This window comes from Ziziphus jujuba, chromosome 6 (assembly GCF_031755915.1).
Source record: "Ziziphus jujuba cultivar Dongzao chromosome 6, ASM3175591v1".
Classification (NCBI taxonomy): Eukaryota; Viridiplantae; Streptophyta; class Magnoliopsida; order Rosales; family Rhamnaceae; genus Ziziphus; species Ziziphus jujuba.
The window spans coordinates 28,727,976-28,746,760 of record NC_083384.1 but is presented as its reverse complement, the minus strand read 5'-3'; the positions used below and the strand labels follow the sequence as shown (position 1 = coordinate 28,746,760).

The 18,785-nt window shown below is 33.9% G+C and overlaps 3 protein-coding genes across 4 annotated transcripts; all 3 read right to left on the bottom strand.

The window, feature by feature from the left end:
- Positions 1-759: 759 nt before the first annotated feature.
- Positions 760-3,396, bottom strand: LOC107430099 (high mobility group B protein 6). Of its 2 annotated transcripts, XM_060818031.1 has the most exons (9): positions 2,831-3,396; positions 2,441-2,566; positions 2,062-2,333; positions 1,806-1,977; positions 1,530-1,700; positions 1,344-1,447; positions 1,162-1,246; positions 895-1,046; positions 760-849 (listed from the first exon to the last, which is right to left on the bottom strand). In XM_060818031.1, exons 1-8 carry the CDS (start codon positions 3,308-3,310, stop codon positions 918-920), a joined length of 1,539 nt encoding a protein of 512 aa, XP_060674014.1. In that variant the 5' UTR covers positions 3,311-3,396; the 3' UTR covers positions 760-849; positions 895-917. The 2 variants fall into 2 exon arrangements, with proteins under 2 accessions (XP_060674014.1, XP_048319463.1); XM_048463506.2 differs by having other exon boundaries at positions 760-1,046.
- Positions 3,397-4,061: 665 nt separating this feature from the next.
- On the bottom strand, positions 4,062-7,710 carry LOC125419154 (protein trichome birefringence-like 24). The gene is made up of 3 exons (XM_016040894.4): positions 7,261-7,710; positions 6,682-6,959; positions 4,062-5,233 (listed from the first exon to the last, which is right to left on the bottom strand). Exons 1-3 carry the CDS (start codon positions 7,514-7,516, stop codon positions 4,460-4,462), a joined length of 1,308 nt encoding a protein of 435 aa, XP_015896380.3. The 5' UTR covers positions 7,517-7,710; the 3' UTR covers positions 4,062-4,459.
- A 2,608-nt stretch (positions 7,711-10,318) lies between these two features.
- LOC125418811 (protein ENHANCED DISEASE RESISTANCE 4) lies at positions 10,319-15,268 on the bottom strand. The gene is made up of 5 exons (XM_048463393.2): positions 14,457-15,268; positions 11,823-14,127; positions 11,477-11,537; positions 11,171-11,391; positions 10,319-10,740 (listed from the first exon to the last, which is right to left on the bottom strand). Exons 1-5 carry the CDS (start codon positions 14,569-14,571, stop codon positions 10,686-10,688), a joined length of 2,757 nt encoding a protein of 918 aa, XP_048319350.2. The 5' UTR covers positions 14,572-15,268; the 3' UTR covers positions 10,319-10,685.
- Positions 15,269-18,785: the final 3,517 nt, after the last annotated feature.

Below are 18,785 nucleotides of genomic sequence, written 5' to 3'. Positions count from 1 at the left end.
TCTAATTGCTCTTCTCCATATATCATATTGCGTACATTAAAATTAAATGCTCTCCTCTAAGTGCCATAAAAAAAATAAATAAATAAATAAAACACTGATGCCACGGTTCAAAATGAAGTTAGTATGATAGGCATTGTGGCAAGAAATTATAAGGATGAAGTGCTGAAACTCAAGTCGGTCCGGTTTAGGACAAACATGCCAGAATTGGCAGAAACTTATGGCGTCCTTCAAGGATTGTTCATGGCTGAAGAGGAAGGTTGGGAACACATTTGGTGTGAATCAGACGCCAAAAATGTTATTTCGAGCATTTACAACCCAGACGCCAAAAATGTTATTTCGAGTATTAACAACCCAGACGCCCAAGCACAACTGAAGGCTTAATCAATGATATTCTTCTTCTGAAGGAAAAGTTTCAGCAAGTGCTTTTTACGTGGACCCCAAGAAAAAAATAATTTTTTGGCACACTTTGTTTGTAATTGATGCATGAAAAATGATGTAACTGGAACATTATTAGAGAGATAGAGAGTCTCTGCCTAGTCTTTTTACTACTTTTGTAGCTCAGGAGAATGGCATCTGAGCCAGCTCCTGCCAGTTGGATGTTTTCCTCTGGTTTCTCTTGGTATAAAACCCTCCTTTTTCCCATTAGATCATTTTTACGCTTCAACTAAACAGCTTTTACACTTAGATCATTTTTACGTCAAGACATTCTTTTTTTTTTTTTTTTTTTTTTCCTTCCCCTTTTTTGGCAATACACAGTAGTAAAGTTGAAAAGATGAAATTAAATTTCATTTGGAAATGTCAGCAGCTACAGAGTCATTTCAGTACAAATCAGAAAATTTTCACTGCGGAGATCTTAGCATAAGAGAGCCTCGATATTACAACTAAAGTTAAGAATGTTCAAATAAGCTTTTTGAACATCATTCTTCTGCTGCCTCGTTATCCTTGGCAGCGACAGTTTTGTTGTATTCCTCTAATTCCTTCTTGTATGCCTCCATTGCTTCTGCAGCTTTCTCATTCCATGCTTTTCTTTCTTCTTCATTCAGTTCCTGCCGTACCAACCAAACATTGTAAATTAGAGACATGGTATAGTTTCCATATTCATTAAAAAACACGCAAGAACACTTCAAGCAAAAAGGGGATAGTTTTGAACTCTGTTGCTACCTTCCATTTTACTGAAATCAGTGCATTGAGGGTGGAGTTGTTAATTCCTGGTCTCTCCTCCATCAAGTTCTTTCTTGCTTCTTTGCTGCAGACATTTGGTGAAATTTCAACTTAGCAATTTTCTTTACCACCCCATTTTCAGAGTACTATAATACTGAAGAGAGAGTTTTACCTAGCCTTACCTGAATAGAAGGTATGAGGATGCAGGCTTCTTAGGCTTATTGGGGTCAACAATCTTCTTCTCTCCCTTCTCCTTCTTCTTCTTCTGGCGATCCTCTTTTGTTTTCTGTTCATTGTTCAACCAAACTTAGCATCCTCGAAAGCTATTCACAGCATGTTTAATCAATTCAAAAGCTATATTAAGGAACCTTGATAATATTCTCTGTTTTCTCCTTCTTCTTGAGCAGCTGTAAAGCTTCCTGCTTCTGAAGTTTCTTCTGCTCTTCCTCTTCCTTTCTTAGACTGGCTGCTTCTTCATCCTTCATCTGTTTGTAAACCTCCATCTCTTGCAAGTACTTTTCCTTGTTTTTCCTTGCAATCTGCAAGTTCCACAGACAAAAAGAAATGCAAGAGAAAAAAATTAAATACAAAATCTAGGAGGTACTAGTTTCATTTGGAGGATATATAAGGAATGAAAAATAAACCTCTTCATAAGGCCCTTTCTGTTCCTCAGTCATTTTTTTCCACTCTTCACCAGTGATCTTCGCAACCTCCAGGACACTCTTATTCTCAGCAGCAAGAGCTGCCCTCCTCTCATTTGTAAACAGGAAAAATGCTGAAATTGGATGCTTGGGTTTCAATGGATCCCTTTCTTTCCTGTAACAAATTGAAATGCAATAAAGGTCATTTAGTTTTAAAGCCACACAGAGAGATAAAGAGAAAAATGGTTTTGTTTCTTACTTGGTCTTTTTCGTTTCCTTCTCAGCATCCTGTTTGAACTGGAGGTATTGATCTAGCAACTCCATGGCTGTCTTCTGTTTCTGCTCCTCTTCCAAGAGCTTCATTGCTTCAGTCTCTCGCTTCTCTTTCGCGATTACCTGCAAATAAGCTTCCTTTTCAGCCTGATACTTTTCCTCGTAAGGCTTTTTCTCTTCTGCGCTAACATTCTTCCACTTGGCCCCCAATATGTTCGAAATTTCTTTGAACTCTGCCTCTGGATTCTCCTTTTTGATCTGGATCGACAAAACCCAGATATTATTCAACGAAATATTCCCAGAAAATAAAAATCTCAGAACCCCATTTTTTTTTTTTTTTTTTCCTTTTCACTCAGTGTTTTTACCTCGTTCCACTGATCTTTGCACCATAGGATGTAAGGTGGAGATGGCCTTTTCTTCTCAGGGCAACCCTTCTTCTTCTCTTTCTTGTCCTGTTCCTTCTCTTTCAGTGACTGAAAAATGGGAAATGTCTGGTAGAGAACATCAAGAAAAAGAGATTAAAGCGCGAAAACATTAAAAAATAAATTCCAAAATTCTCCAAACAAATTCAAGTAAATAGGTAATGTAAAACCAAACAAAACAAGCAAGAATATATCTAAAAGAATAAGATCAAAATGGACAAACCCTAACTACCAGAAATCAAAATCAGATTTTTTGCACTTTCTTCTGAAAATCTAGGGTTGAAAAACAAAGAAAAAGGTTGGAAATGAAACATGAAGAGAGGAAAACGTTACCACTGTGGGTTTGAACTCCTTCAACTTCTGCAACTTCTTCAATTCCATCTGAAGCTTCTCCTGCTCTCGGCCTCGGGTTTCGATCTCTTCCTCCTTGAGCTTCAACATCTCATCTTTCTCCTTGAGAAGCTCCTCGGTCTTCTCCTTCTCGAGCCTCAATTGCTGAAGCTTCTCTTGCATTTCTTGCAGATCTTTCTCGAAAGATGACTGCTGTTGTTTGGACTGTTGTTTCTTCGCCTTCCCTTTCTTGGGCGACGACCTTGTCTGAGAGAGGCTTTCGTGGTTCTCCTTCTCCGGATTGGCGTTCGATAGCTTCGGAACGGATATCGTCGGAGAAGGCTCTGAGATCTTTCCGGCCAAGATGTTGGCTTCGTCTGCAGAGGTTTTCTTGTCTTTCAGAGCCCTCCGACTGTTCCTTGGCTTCTTCGTCCCTGCCACTCCGCCATTAACGGCCATCTCAGCAACTGAAGCGCTAGCCATTGCAAAGCAAGGGAGAGGAGATGGAGAGAGAAGAGAGAGGGCTAAAGGCGTTTCAGGGTGTGGTGTTTGTTTCTTGGGAAAAAAAAGGGGGTGGTTTTATAGGAAAACTGGTGAGAGCCCAACGGTCGTTTTTTTCAAATTCGAAAAAAGTTTTTGAGATTGAATAGGTGTTTGAGGTCCGACGCCCCGGCTTTGATACCAATTTTACCGTTGGGCAGAGTTTTACAATTTAATACGGATTGAAAGAAATTTTGAACTTCAAAAAGCAACCTTGAAAAAGAAATAAAACAGCCTTAGATGGTTTTCTTTTTTTAATTTGGAAACTCCCTTTACACTCCTTGTTTGTGTGTTTGTCTATTTTTTTATTTTTTATTTTTTTGAACAAAACTATGTAATCCAGAGTGGAAAAACTTGCATGGAAGGAATTAATTATTTTGCTCATTATATATGAAATAATTTAAGAAATTTGGTCATAAAGTAATGTACAGAAATTTGGTCATAAAGTAATGTATAGAAAATTGAATGAAGGGTTGAAATTATTTTTATTTTTTATTTTTTATTTTTTTAAAATAAGGTTGGTTTGTTTTATAAACCCTCTGTATGGTTCATTAGAAGGGTCAAAAAAAAAAAAAAAGTTAATAAAACTTTCCATTGGCCCTTAATGAAAACAAAAAAAATAACAAAATGAGAATTAACTCAACTGATGTTTAGGACCAAATTTTCCATCTCCCATGTAAGTGAAAAATCAATGTGTGAAAAGACCGTTGAATATTTAATTTGTTTACAGATTATAACGGTTCATATCTATCATAAATTCTGATTGGAATAACAGATAATTGAGTATAACTCAAAGTTTACAATAAACAACAATAATGGCTGAGATTTCAATAACATATCATAATGATGATGATCTTTGCACTATCCTATTCTGTGTAACCCACAAGTAATGAAATCAAAGACTAGCCAGTTGAGACCAATACAGAAAGAACTTGTGGTAAAAACAACCTGCTATGCATACTCGAAAAGATTAATGAACTTTTAGTATACACATGGCGAGGATGTCTGCATCGGGATGCAGTCCAATTTTCTCATACTTGATATGGTGAAAAATAAACTTCTCAGGCATAACACTGGCTGTCTTCCTACTTCCTAGCCATTTAGCATCATTTCCATTATCACATCATTCCATGTGTCGATTGGCCCAGGTAAGCACCAATGCAAACAATCGTTCTGAACCTTCGCATTTTTGTCATGTGAAAATGGATAATATTCTCTGTATGGACCTGGATGACCATCAGGCCTCAACAACAAAAGAGGGGTAAAGTCGAGCAGTTTCAGATTCACCCCATTCTTGGAAGCCTTTTTTTCTGCCTCTCCAAATTCTTCTAGCTCAATGTCATGCAGAACCCTGTTTATCTCCTTCAACTGAATCTCACCTTCTTTAACTGGGGACGTTCTCTTGCAATTCCCCCCACTAAACCACTCCCCATTCTCAAAGTGATCCGGTGTAGATGTCCTAAAAAATATCAAGCCCTTATGACCAGATGTTGCTATGAAGTTCATCACGAATCTGAGTGCTTTGCGATAAGCGAAATCAAATCCCAACTCCGTAAGGTTTCTCTTAGGACAGTAATGGCACCCCAACACTTTGCTGTTCTCATAGTAGATTGAAGATTTGAGAAACCATTTCCCAGTTGAAATTATCATGTAGTCCAAGTTCTGGTAGAGATCCGTCCATTTCTTATCCAGCTTGTCTAAGTGAAGCTCCACTTCAGATGTTGAAACTCCATTATAGTCTTCAAAAATAGCTGCTTTTACAAGGAAAGGGGACCAAATAACTGAGATAGTGAAATTGTATGAGGGAAAGCGCCATCTCCTTGACTTGTATTCCTCATCGTGATAGACTTGAACAGCTAGTTCAACCTGATTGACAAAATAGTTCAATTGGTATTTTAAGAAATCCATTTGAAAACATTCTGATTTGGGTTAAATAACATCCCCGTCATCATGTTGCCCAAAAAGAAACAATTACCATAATTTTACAAAGCATTGCAATTATATCACTTGGCAATCCTTAATTAAAGTCAGGAAATATATGCAGGCTTCTAGACACATGCAAAACAAAGTCCAACTTTTCACAGCTTTATAACCTGACAAAACTATATTGTATGTATATCATAAAGAAAAGCAATGAACAACTAGAAAACCAAAACACAAAGAATTTGCAGCAAAATTCAGGCAAACGACATGACCCTTGACCTTTTAACAGTATCAGGGAAGTACCTAAGTAAATTCAAGTCGTTTAGCTTAGAAAGCAGGGGCGTCCATTTTTGAGCACCGAGTGGGGCTTGCTTGTTGTTCATTTTTAGTTTTCTTTGAAGTATTTTTACAGAGGTAACAGGTTAAGTAAGTCCTGTGCTTGTAAACTCTGTGCCTATCTTGGACAATTAGCTGTATATGGCTAAATTTTCCCATCAACTTAGGAAAACATCAGTGTCTTAATGGCTGGAACAAAAAGTTATTTTCATTCAATTTTACCAACTCATATTAGTATATTGTAATGATATCCACATACATTACACAAAGCATATTGAATTATACGCCTTGCAAGCTAACTTGCGGGTTTGTTTATAATAATATCCCTAGTTTGTAGACCAAATATAATCATCTAATCAATGAGCATCTATGTGATAGAATAATCATTAAATGAGAACCCAATGATCTATATCAGATCAACAGCAGTCAAAGAGTCAATATGTAAAGCATCAGAAAAGGAGGAAATGAAAGAAAGATAGAACGAAAGAAAGAAAGAAAAGAAAAGAAACAATCATAACTGAAACATCAAAGGTATCATTTTTAAAGAATGCAGGAACCATGTATGAAAAGCAAAATTTGCCAATGGATATAGATAATAGATAATCAAATTCGAAGTTTCTAAAAGATTTTTGTTTAGATTATATATTAAAAATATTATTATAAACCAGTGAAAGAACATAACCATATAATTTGACTGGTCATATCATTTGTTCTAAACATAACCCTCTCCACCATACAGCTGCCTCACATAAATTCACATTCTCTCACGAGAAATATAATTATTAATGACATATATATAAACCCACAGCGGTAAGAGGCTAAGAAAAAATATTCATAAGCAGTGCAAAAAGCCCAATCCTATAGAAGCTGTAAACAATTGAACGCTAGAAATGTCCACGGAGGCCAAGGGAGGACTTCATAAGTTCTTTTACCATCCACAACTATCTCCCTATGATAGAAAAGGGAGGCACACATATCACATGAAGGAACTACCTCGGCACAGTTCAATCACCCAAAAAACCAAATTCAATATGATAATTAATCCAATTACATACCTTTGATAGCATGCACAGCAATGACTGTACATGGTTGCGAGATATTGAATCACCTATCAATGCCCATGTTTTGTCCCTCATCATCTCAAGAAATCTCTTTGGATCTAACCGCGGCAATTCACAATCTCGTGGATTCCACCTCCAATACAAATACTCTTTATCCGGCCTACCATTCTTCATGCAATTCTGATGGCTTTCTATCAAGGGGCAGCTCTCATTTGTATAAAGTGGTCCTGACGGATTTGGAACCCAATCCCCAGAAAAAAGATTGCATTTTTCTGCATTAAATTGGTGCAACTGAAGTTTATTTCTATGAAACCACAAGTTGAAAACTAACTTCCTAATGAGTCAAAAAACGGTGAAATGGGAAACATCAAGAAGGGCAAATGAGAAGTTCAACCAAAGTATCAAGTACAGCAGATTAACCAAAACCAAAAACTCAACATGATTATCAAATTACCCAATAACAAAACTTAAAAAATCCTCCTTACTACTTCCAACAGTCGACTACTTAAGGAGCTAAGATCTTAAAACAACTCAATTAATAACTAGACAAGCAAGGTATTGAACTCCAATTACCTCTGACAGATATATGTTCCCCAGTTTCTGCAGCTTCTTCAGAAACTAGCGGTTTCGAATCCGCAGCTTCATTAGGAAAAGGGGTTTCGATTCTGGACAAATCCTCAGGAAATGGGGTTTCGATTCTTGATGAAATCCCTGTGGACCGATCAAAAACGAGACGAAAAGCAAAACCCATTAAAAGAATGACAACCGCAAACTTCACCAGCAAATGTCTGTGCTTTTGAGGAAGCCATAGCTTCCAGTTCAGCTTCATCGTCTTCCCCAGTTGTTCAGCTCCAGTCCCCTCTCCTTTAGGACTGAGATCAAGGTTTTTGTTTTTGGGTAGTGAAGAAGAAGGAAAATATTAATTAATGATAAAGAAGACTATGTCAATGTGACCGACATGGAAGAGTAAGAAGACTATCATTAAATGTTAAATGTCCCCTGTATGTATTCTGTCTGTGGCGTAATTTTGGGCAAGAGACTAGATTCACTCATTGCCGAGAAAATAGAGCAAAAAATAAAAAATAAAAAATAAAAAAGTAGTTTTCTTTTTTCCTAATATTTAAAAATTAAAAAAAATTAAAAAATAAAAATAAAAACTTTTGTTAATCAAACCATAAAGTGCTTGGATTAGAGTACGTTGGAGATAGGATAATAATATTTTATGTGAATTATGATTAACAAATAATTGGAAAGTAGAAATCAATTAGTAATAATAATAATGGAGAAAGCAGCCACTTGAGGCCGCGAGTTTGGAAGACTAAAGTGAGTAATAAATGGATAGTAAATGTCACCGACTCCACCTTATTCGGCATGCTTTTTAAGGTGTTAAATTTGGCACTATGACACCTTGAATCACATTTTTATTTTTTTTCTATTATTATTATTATTATTTTTTTTTTTTTTTTTGGTTCCTATCCTATTCTTTGGCATTAAATTAATAATTTGAAGTTTTTTTTTCTTAATTTTGAGTATCAAAAATAAAAATTATTTAGTTAAAAATACAAGAATAGATCCCATATGTTAAATTTTGATACATTATAAAGCTTTTACTTTTTGAAGTAGTTTTCTTAATAGAGAGACAGAGAGAGTTATCAAATTATCATAGAGTTATCAAATTATCATAGTTTCAGTAGTATGTGCAACAACAATAATAATAATAATAATAATAATAATTTTTTTAAAAATTCTAAATAGGTTTTCCTCTCCAATTTATGAATAAAAATGGTGATATTGCGTGGTATTAACTTATGGTAGTGTAGCTGTTAATACCAAATTTAACATGATTTGAGCTAATTGTCATGCATCCTTTTTGTGTCAAATATGGCAGTACAAATAACATATTACAAATTACAGCTACTTTTAATACCAAATTAAGAAGTGCAATGTGTAATAGCATGCACTCTTTTTTTTTTTTTTTTTTTTTTTGTGGAAGAAAGTAATAGCATGCATTCTAAATGCTACAAATACATGATAACTGGATCAATGAATCTACTTCAAATATGATTTTTGGACGTGTATCTCTCCTCCATAATAAACCAGTATCATATTTGGCAACGTTACACACACTATTTTTGCCATTCAAAAATGTCTAACCTAAAATTTTTATATATAAAAAAAAAATTAAAAATTAAAAACTTTATTTGGAGAAGAAACCTCATTGAAATAGTTTTTTTTTTTTTTTTAAATACATATTTCTTATATAATCCATTTTAAGCAAAAACCGGTACCTTTTTTAATTTCTTTCTTTCACTATTGGCTTTCTTCTTGCTAATTACAAGGCACTTCCATTCCTAAACTCCCCTTGACAATATGGTCAATGACCAGCAGAAAATTTGGTTTTCCCAATTCCATAAAAATATTATTATGGTTTAAGCCCCATCTGATTAGTGCGCCAAACCCCTTTGCATTCATTTATAGCACATGTGTTTGTAAAATACAGATCTATCTGACCATTAATATCTGAAACAAATTCAAGCAACCGACCAATCATTTTTCTTTCTTAACACAACTGTTGTATTTTAAAAGAGTAGAGTTGAATCACTGACGTTGAAAGGCCAATCAAATGTGGTAAAATTTGAAAGAGAATGGTTTCAAGAAGAAGGAGAGACTCAAAAAGATGAATTATTAATGCTTTTTAGTAAAGCTGGTTGTTGTTGTTGTTGACAATTCTTTAAGTCTGCTTAATTATTACCAAAAAAATATTCCTTCAAGTCTGCTTAAAAGATTGTGAGAGAACAGCTTTTGTTTTATTAGTCTTTTTATTATTCCATACCAATTAAATAAAGATTCCATTAAATGATCTGCCTTGTAATTGGGTTTCTCATGTCAACTTCATGTATGGTAGGGAGTAAATGATAGCAATTGATCAACTTCACATAAGAACTCTGGTCCTTATCGTTCTTGGTATTTTAAGATAGAGAGAATTAATATATATATATATATATATATATATACACATATTCACCAATCATTGAACAAACCCTGCATCTTGATAATGTAAGAGACAATCTAGTTCCACCATGAAACTCACCCCTCAACGCTAAAACGCATGTGCGGAAAGAAACAACCTTTCTTGTTTTCTTTTACTTCTTCTTTTTATAAAAAATAAAAAAATCCATATTTCATCTCATGAAAGAGATGGTATCATATCCACCACCATTTTTTAACCACATCAGCTTGAATATCATGGTTACTTTCTTCACAAGGATGGAAACAATCAATTTACAAGATGAAGTTTTTATTTTCTAACGAAAGACTTCAATGGGCGACACATGCGCCGGTGGGAGCCTGGTGGCAAAAACACTATTCTTTTGCAATTATTCGAGTTTGAATCCCCATCTCCAATATTGAGAAAAAAGTATATACATATGGGAGACCTATAAAAGTGGTTGAATGTGTTCTCTTTCCTCTTTTTTTTTTTTTTTTTTTTCCCTTTCCAATGGGAGAGCAACTTGCTAAATGCATGAAATACATGAGAAAACCCAACGCGTTTTAGCAAGTTTTTTAAGGGATATACATTCACAATCACCATTTCAGATAGCAAAATAGGATCACATAAAACAGAAGAGTATATCTCAACGTATAGAACATGTAATACTTATATTTCCTAAAAAAATTGTATTTCTTACAAGTATATATATTACAAAAGGACTTGTTTATGCCCCATGAATCTGCACCCCATGTGGCTAATCAGCTTGTTTACAAAGAAATTTGGCATATCAACAAGCACCATATTGTCTTAGTGATAATTATATTTAGCATAAAGACAATAAATTCCTATGATATTAAGCTTGCATCCTCCAATGCGACCAAGACAAGGATATCAAACTGTCACTAAATAATGAATGGGGTAATTACCTCATTAATATTATAGGAAACTTAATAACCTGTGACCAACCAAAGAAGGTCATGGAAATGGGAAATGCTTGAGCTCCAAATCACATTCGCTTTTTAGGGTATTTCATGCCAAATCCTCGCTTTGTCTTCAGAACTCTGTACACAAAAAATTTTCATTGTCAATGGAGAAAAATTATAATTATAAATTTATAATCTCATAACCATTAATAATAATTTCGATAAATAGTAGTAACCTTTATGGTGGAGATGTTGATGCAACAAATGGTAATTTAAACTAAAATGACAGTATAAGCTGCTAACCAAAATTATCTGAAATTCCAATCTTCGCAAACTTAAATTCTATTTCATTTCTAGACCTTCAAAAGAGTGACGAATTAAGAATACTAGCTGGCATGTCTATAGCCATCCAGGGAGATATTATGCAGGTCATTAGTTAGAAGTTAAGGATGACAATTTTCATAATGTTCTTTTTCATTATTTTTTTTTTTTTGGGCACCTTGGTTGAACATGATTTCATAATAAACAGGAAAGAAAAAAAAAAAAAAAAAAAAACTATAAATCTTACGTTGGGGCAAGTTTGCCAAGGCTAAACTCTTTGCCAGTGTCCTCATCCAGAACTCTCCCAGAAATCTCAATAATGTAAAATTTATTTCTGGTAGTTGGTAGGCCTCTACTAGACAAAAGGTCTAGATCCGTCTGATTCAACTCTCTCCCATTAACATAGACGTCCGTGTTCCCAGCAGCACAATTTGTTGGCATCGGATAATTGAATTCTTCAATACATGGCTACAGAGACAAAATAAACACTCTATTTACATGTTCAACATTAAGGTAGACTCAAATTTATAAACCAAAAAACAATGAATCTCACTGGAATAATGCCAAGGCAACGTTGACCCATGACTCCCCAAAATCCAGCTCGAAAGTCATACCTGGCGGAAAAAAGGCAGGACAAAAATAACAATTTACATTAGCATTTGAACTAAAAAGCAGTAAAACTTTGCACAAACAATGCATTAAATAAATACTTATTAAGACAATGGATTCCACATTTCATTTTTATTAATGCTTTTTCTTCCTCAACAAATAAGTTTTTCTTCATTTGCACCCTGCACCATACTGAGGATGTCCATTCAATCATCACATATAGTATTTACTTATGGAAATTATATGCATTGTAAGAAGACATGTACTGCACGCAAAGTATGAAGGTTTACCAATAATCTCCGGGATGAATTGGGCCAGCTAGTTTTTCAGCCTTTTTAACTACGCGATCTGGTATAAGTTCCCCATTAACTGAAACATTAGGCATTTCATTCTCCAAAGATTGGTTGGATCTTGAGAAATCTCTAAAGCTCTTCTTGATGAAACCCACCAAAAAGGAATTGGAGCCTTTGTTGATCCTGTGTTGATCTTCTTCTTTGCCTACCTCCACAGAGTCTTGAGATATACAGGTGTCCAGATACTCATTAAAAGAAGCATCAACCTCAGTTGTCACTGATATATCTTTCACAGAATTATGTTGAGAGGGAGTTCCATTGAAGACTATGTTGTCATTGTTGGTAAAACTACTCTTGTTTTCCGGCTCATATCTGCTAATGGCATATTTAGGACTATCAGACGACTGTTGCCAGAGAGGTGAACTTGGAGATGTTGGAGAAAGAGCATTTTCTGAGGGCAGCTCAGCAGAGTCTGAAACATCTCTTTGAACAACAACCTTGCAATCAGGGTTTTCCTCTCCCTTTGAAGAATTGGTAGGTATTGAAGTATGACTCTGCCTCTCCTCAGACTCATGTGAGTTTAGCCTCTGGTCTTCTATCAACAAATTGTGATTGGTACCAGTGGAGGAAAAGTTAGAACCAGGACAATCAGAGCGGGAGTTGGTGCAGCCAGCATTGACACCAAGAGAACTTGAGATGTTCCCATTCAATGACTCTGAAGAACCTTGCTCAACTTCAGCAGATATACCCTTTGATTCCAAGGAAATAAAAATAAGCTTCTTATTCTCAATTTCAAAAACCATTTCCATTGAACAACAACCACAACGAAGTTTTTGCTGATTCTTATTCTTCATTCTAACCTTTCTAGGTAGTTTCAGCAACTCAAAACAACTACAACATGCAATAAATGGGGCACCACCTGCTATGGGATGGTAAACCCTTCCAACACCATGGGCTGCAACCCCCCTTCTTGGAAAATTCTGACCACGCCTATCGTTTCCTGAAGCAAGGTCACTTCGCCATTTTGTGTTAGGCTGAGGATCATGAGAATGCAAAGGAGTATAGGCACCCCGAGGATTATAACTCTCTGGCCTGAACATAACATGATCAACAGGATGGTACAAGTTTGAATCAAGTGGAACATTTTGGAACCTTCTATTCCCAACAACATTGGGGGGAACGTGTTGAGGAACTAGCCAATTCTGGTTGTAGCAGTGTAAACAAGAACATGTAGGTGGGTGGTTGAAGGCTTCCTGTGGATATGAGGTGTGGGAATCTAATTTAAAATCCTTGTATTGTGCCATTAAATATTCATGATCCATTTGTGGCTTAAAAGGTTCCTCATACTCAGGAATATCATTCAGAAAATGCCTTCGAGGAGCATAGAAGCTATGCCTATCAATGTCATGATGATTCATAGATGAAACCGGTCCATGTCTATAATTGAAATAACGGAGCTCTGGGATCTGCTTTTCAAGGAAAGGTGGCTGCATAGAAACGTTATAAGCAGCCTGGTTGCCATAGGGATCAGGTGGAGTCCTATAGCCACTGGTTCTTTCCCTTGGTTTATCTGCCACATTATAAGATCTGCTAAGTTGCTCCAAATCATCCAACTTCCTAAGAAGCTCAAAGCGATCATGTTCCAAATCTTTGACTCCATTTACCACATTCAGATCATCACTATTCTTCACCCACTCTCTATGGCCATTGTAAGAATCTGGCTCAGAGGTTGAGGGTCCCTCATCATGCTTATGTGCTCTACACTGCTCAGAAATTGCCCTAGGGTTCCCATATAATCCCTCAGCTCTTTCTGTAAACTGCGGTTTCATACGTGTTCTTGTTCTTACAGATCCTGCAAAAACCTTTCGTTGGGTTGAATTCTCTTCTACACTTGAATTTACAGATTCGAACCTGTTCACGTCCCTATAACGACTGGTTCCATGAGCCCATTGATCATCCCGGTGTTGTGAAAAACGGACATACTTCTCAATGGACCCGTAATTTTTCTCAGCAACACTTTGCTTGAGTCTTAAATCATTAGCCCCTTCCCTAACATTTACATCTTCATCAACTACTGTTCTAGATGAGCAACTGGTAATGATATTAGCCTTTCTTTCTACAAAGATTCTATCTTTTCTCCTACCGACCAAAACCCCATCAATCTCCTTCTCATTCTCAGAAGCAACATTCAAGCTATCACCCCGTTTATTTACCAAATTTTCAAATTTCTCCGCAACCCCTACAAGCCTTTCCTCTTCTGACTTCTCCGAATGCAAAGCATTCTCAGTTGCTTTCTTCTTTGCTGTATCATTAATTAAAAAAAAAAAACAAAAAAGCAGATCCCCAGAATCAACAAAAGAGTTCCTCATAATTGCTCATAATAGATTTGGAAAAAAATAAATAAATAAATAAAATCAACAACTACAACAACACACACATAATAAACAAAATCTTGGACCTGCAAAACAACGGTTGGATTGACACTGCAATAGAAGTTTTCCAAATTACCTTTTTCACTTTCTTGGCAACCAAACAAACAGGGGGACATCGTCCCAAAAAAATAAGAATACAGGAGGGCAAAAATAAAAAATTTTATTTTAGAAATTTGAGAATGGAAAAAATGAGCATTACCTCGAAGTGCAACACCGCATCCACCACACCGATTGGCAGAGAAAGCCTTGAGTTCTGGTTGTAGATTGTCACACTTCGGGCAACGAACTAACCGAACGTTCTTCTCCTCAGCCATTTGTAATCATCAAAATTTAACCAAGACCGACGACAAGAAAACCACTCAAAATGCTCGAAACAAGCCCAAAACAACCTCGACAGCTCACCAGCACCCTATAACCTCAATACCATACTAAGTAACAAAACAATAAAAATCTCTACTTTAAGATTTATCGTCTTCTTTTTTTTTTCCAAGAAAATCGAAGACAAACCCAAAACAGGATTTCCTGAGTAAAGTAGTAAATGGCATTCCACTTTGGGCAATGATTTTAACCATTGAGCACAAAAGTGATACCTAAAAGTCCCACATTTTCGTTGCTTTTGGAAACAAACAAGGAACAAACTTTATTATTTTCCAGAGAAACAGATAAAATGTTTTTTTTCTTTTTTCCTTTTTTTAACTAAAAACAGAGAATTTCTGCGATTCCCAATAAAAGGGCAACTTTGGAAGGAAGGAAGGAAGAAAAAAAAAAAAAAAAAAACAAAAAAGGGGGGGAAGAAACTCAGTTTGGCCCAATTACCGAAACTTTTTTCTGGATTAAAAAAAAGAAAAAAGAAAAATAAAGATGATTTTCTTCTCTTTTTTTTTTTTTTTTTTTTGGTGGGTATTTTATTGGAAAATGAAAACAGAAAACAAAAGTTGGGACGTGTTGTTTTTATAAAGAAGAACTGGTTTCTGATTCCTTTTTTTTTTTTTTTTTTCCTAAAAAAATACAAACTACAAACAGAGAGACCTTTGAAGGAGTATCACATTGACAAAATCATTGTACTAGATGAGTTGGAAAAAGGCAACGCAAAGTCCCGCGTAGACCATTTCTTTGACCTGGTTCAGGGCTTTTACCAGAAGTGCCACTAAAAGTAAAAACTAAAATGCGCGTTCTCCTCCAAGCGCCGATTACAACATTTTTGTCTTCTAATTTTTTTTCTTTTTAATATATATATATATAATAATAATATATTCTTTTTGGGTTTAATTAGAATTTGTTTAATTTTAATTTTTTTTACTTTTTTTTTAATATAATTTTTTTTACTTAAAGAAAACATAAAATTATGCATTGACATAATATTTCTTTTTATATTTTTAATGTATGATCAAACTGAGGAATGACTAGCGAAAGCTGACCCTTTTTTTTTGGGTCTTTAAATATTATATTTGATTTTTTGTCTGCTTACTGTGATAGACTACTGTATCTGTATTCCTTACTGGGGTCTTAGATTTGATATTCTGGCTGTCCATTATATAGTGGTTTATAGGATCAATTAAGTTGAACCTCTTCCTTTCTTATATGATTTTATTATATAGCTTAGGAAAATGGATAATAATCTCGGTAGACAATATATATAGTTCTATAGACTAATTTGTTTTTTTCTTTTTTCTTTCATTTACTAGTTTATATACACACATATATATATATATATATATTTTTTTTGGGGGGGGGGGGGGGGGGGGTGGTGAATCGGTCCTTTGCTTATGAACAAAGGAAAATATTCCAACAAACAGTTTTCCATAAATTGGTTTAAAAAAATAAAAATATATAATAAAGTAAAATAATTTCATAACTTCCGTTTAAATAGAATTAATTTAATAAGAGGTCATTTGACTTTTGTTAATCAACAAATAATGAAAATGACATCTCCTAGGAATTTGGATTGGTTTTATTATTATTATTATTTTTATTTTTTTTTGACTGGGTGCAAAAAATTATAAAAGGCTGGGTCAAATGGTAATGTAAGTGGCTTAAGGATTTGTTGGGGGCGTGTAACATCTTTCTTTTACTTTTGATAAAAATTTCTTTATTACACTACTTTATATGATACATTTTATTAATATTATACTCAACTTTGATTGGTTATATGCCAATTATTAATTTCATTGCCTCTAAATTATTATTCTTTAATGAATTATATTTGAGAGAGAAAAAAAAAAAAAGTTATGATACTTTGACTGTGTCAAATAATTCTTGAATCCCAAACCAACTATGATGCATCACAACGATGTAATCTTTTTTATGATAAAGATTATGATATATCTGCTTTGACATGGATTAGTTTATGCATATGGAAATTTTATTAGTAAATGTAGTTAGATATCACAAACATTGGTCAATTGTTATCCATATTATATACACTAGGACCTGAAAGTACAAGTGATTAACCTTTCATAATTATGTTATGGTACTTTTAGAAACTCCAAACGTTGCTTTTGCATCCACTTACTTACCATGTCTGCCATAATGTTGTTGTCCCCGAAAAATAACAAAGACTATATCTACTTGTTCTGTTTCCTTTTGTCGATGAAACCGCATGATGCAAGACTATACCTACTTAGTACGTCCTCTCTTAGGCTAACTTCATTGATGTGCTTTTTTTTTGGTAAAAACTTAATTGATATGGTTAGTACTTACTCTCTTAGGCTAACTTCATTGATGTGCTTACTTTTTTCTTAGATTGTTCATATAATTTAATTTTGAATAGTTAATTCATGGGTCTCCATTAAAATATCATAGTTAATAGAAAATTTTTACTCTTTACTATGCTATTTTTATTTTTCCTAAAGAAGAGGTAAAGGTACATATTACTTATTCTTGACGGATAGAATATAAATGCGATTCAAGTTGTCATTTTGGCATCAAATTTATATCAATTTGTATTATAAATATATATATATATATATATAAACATGCATTAATAAATAATATTATAACACTAATATTTAAAAAATAATTTGTAAATAATATATTATAATACTAATATAATTTTAAAATTGAAAAATAAAAAAAAATGCTTTAGAAGTTAAGGGCATAGTTGGATGTGTTTTTGGAGTTTCATTAAATGTTTTGAAAAGCAAAAATTCACTTGTGATCATATTTGGTAAAGCATTGAGAAGTACGTTTTTGATTAAAAAAAAAAAAAAAAAAGCAAGTAAAGATACTTTTAAAAGTATCAAAATTGATAATTTTTGTTTAAATAAATGCTTCAAAATTTTAAAAAATAAATATGAAATGTATTAATTAAAATATAAAAAAAAATTTAAAAATTATTTTCATTATGCATAATCAAATATTTTATTACTTATTTTATGAACCAATTGTTAACAAAAGTAATATGAAAAGTGAATGTTTCAAAAAAGATAAATGCTTACTTAAATGCATTTCCAAAGACGCTCCAAGGGAAGGACAGAGCAGAAGTACCATATTCAATATTCATAAAATAAATAAATAAATGAAATGGCCACAACCGAAAATGGGCATGCCAGAACCGCCCAAACTATTAAAAAAAAAAAAAAAAAAGTCAAGCAGATTTCTGGTTGAAATGCAAAATCAGGTTGCTACGTGGCATGTTTTGATAGTTTACATAATTATGATAAGTTGGTTGAATAAAAAGCACATCGCCGACCTTGAAATGAAAGTTATGCATTTGGTCACATATATATCACATTACATTAATTCCCTGGTACTTCCTTTCAGTAAATGCCCAACTTGGTTACTTTTGTCCCGCTTTGAATTCGTTCATTAATTCATTACCAAAGAAAGGTCTCTTTGTCTTTGCATAGTTTAAACAACAAGTACTGACTAGATAGGACTCGGTCACCAATTTGTTTGCCTTACTTTGAAATTCAACAATATAAGAATTGAGCTAATTTCTTCAACTATATATTGAATTCAATTTATTTGTTAACTGAAAAATGTGAGTTAGAAGTGTCAATTAAATAGGACTATTCTTTTTATTTTTATTTTTTTACTTTCTAACTCAAAATATGATTAAAATTATTATTATTTTTTTTAATACATCAAGAAATTTTACGGAGTGATTAAAATATTTTTGTGCATATAAAACAATTAAAAAAAAATTTTCCCCTTTTTTTCTCAAACATATTGTCATAATTTTGGATGTGGAAATGTGCGATATGTACAAAGAAAGTGTGTGTATAAAGTCGTGAGAGTCTTAGGCTCCTAGTCCACGTCCATAGTGGACCGTTGCGTAGAATATTAATTGAGCTAAAAAGGTTCAAAGCAAAAATATTCAAGCACATTTTCTATATCCACAGCAAAACATACATTGTAATTCCAAAATCCAAAAACGCATAGGTTTTAATTGTTTCTACTTAGAATTGGAGTGAGGAGGAAAAATTGGCAATAGAAAAGCATCAATTTTTTTTTTCTTTTAAATTATTAAAAAAAAAACAAAACAGACCTTCTTTACAAGACCCTTTACCTCTTTGTATAAACTTTA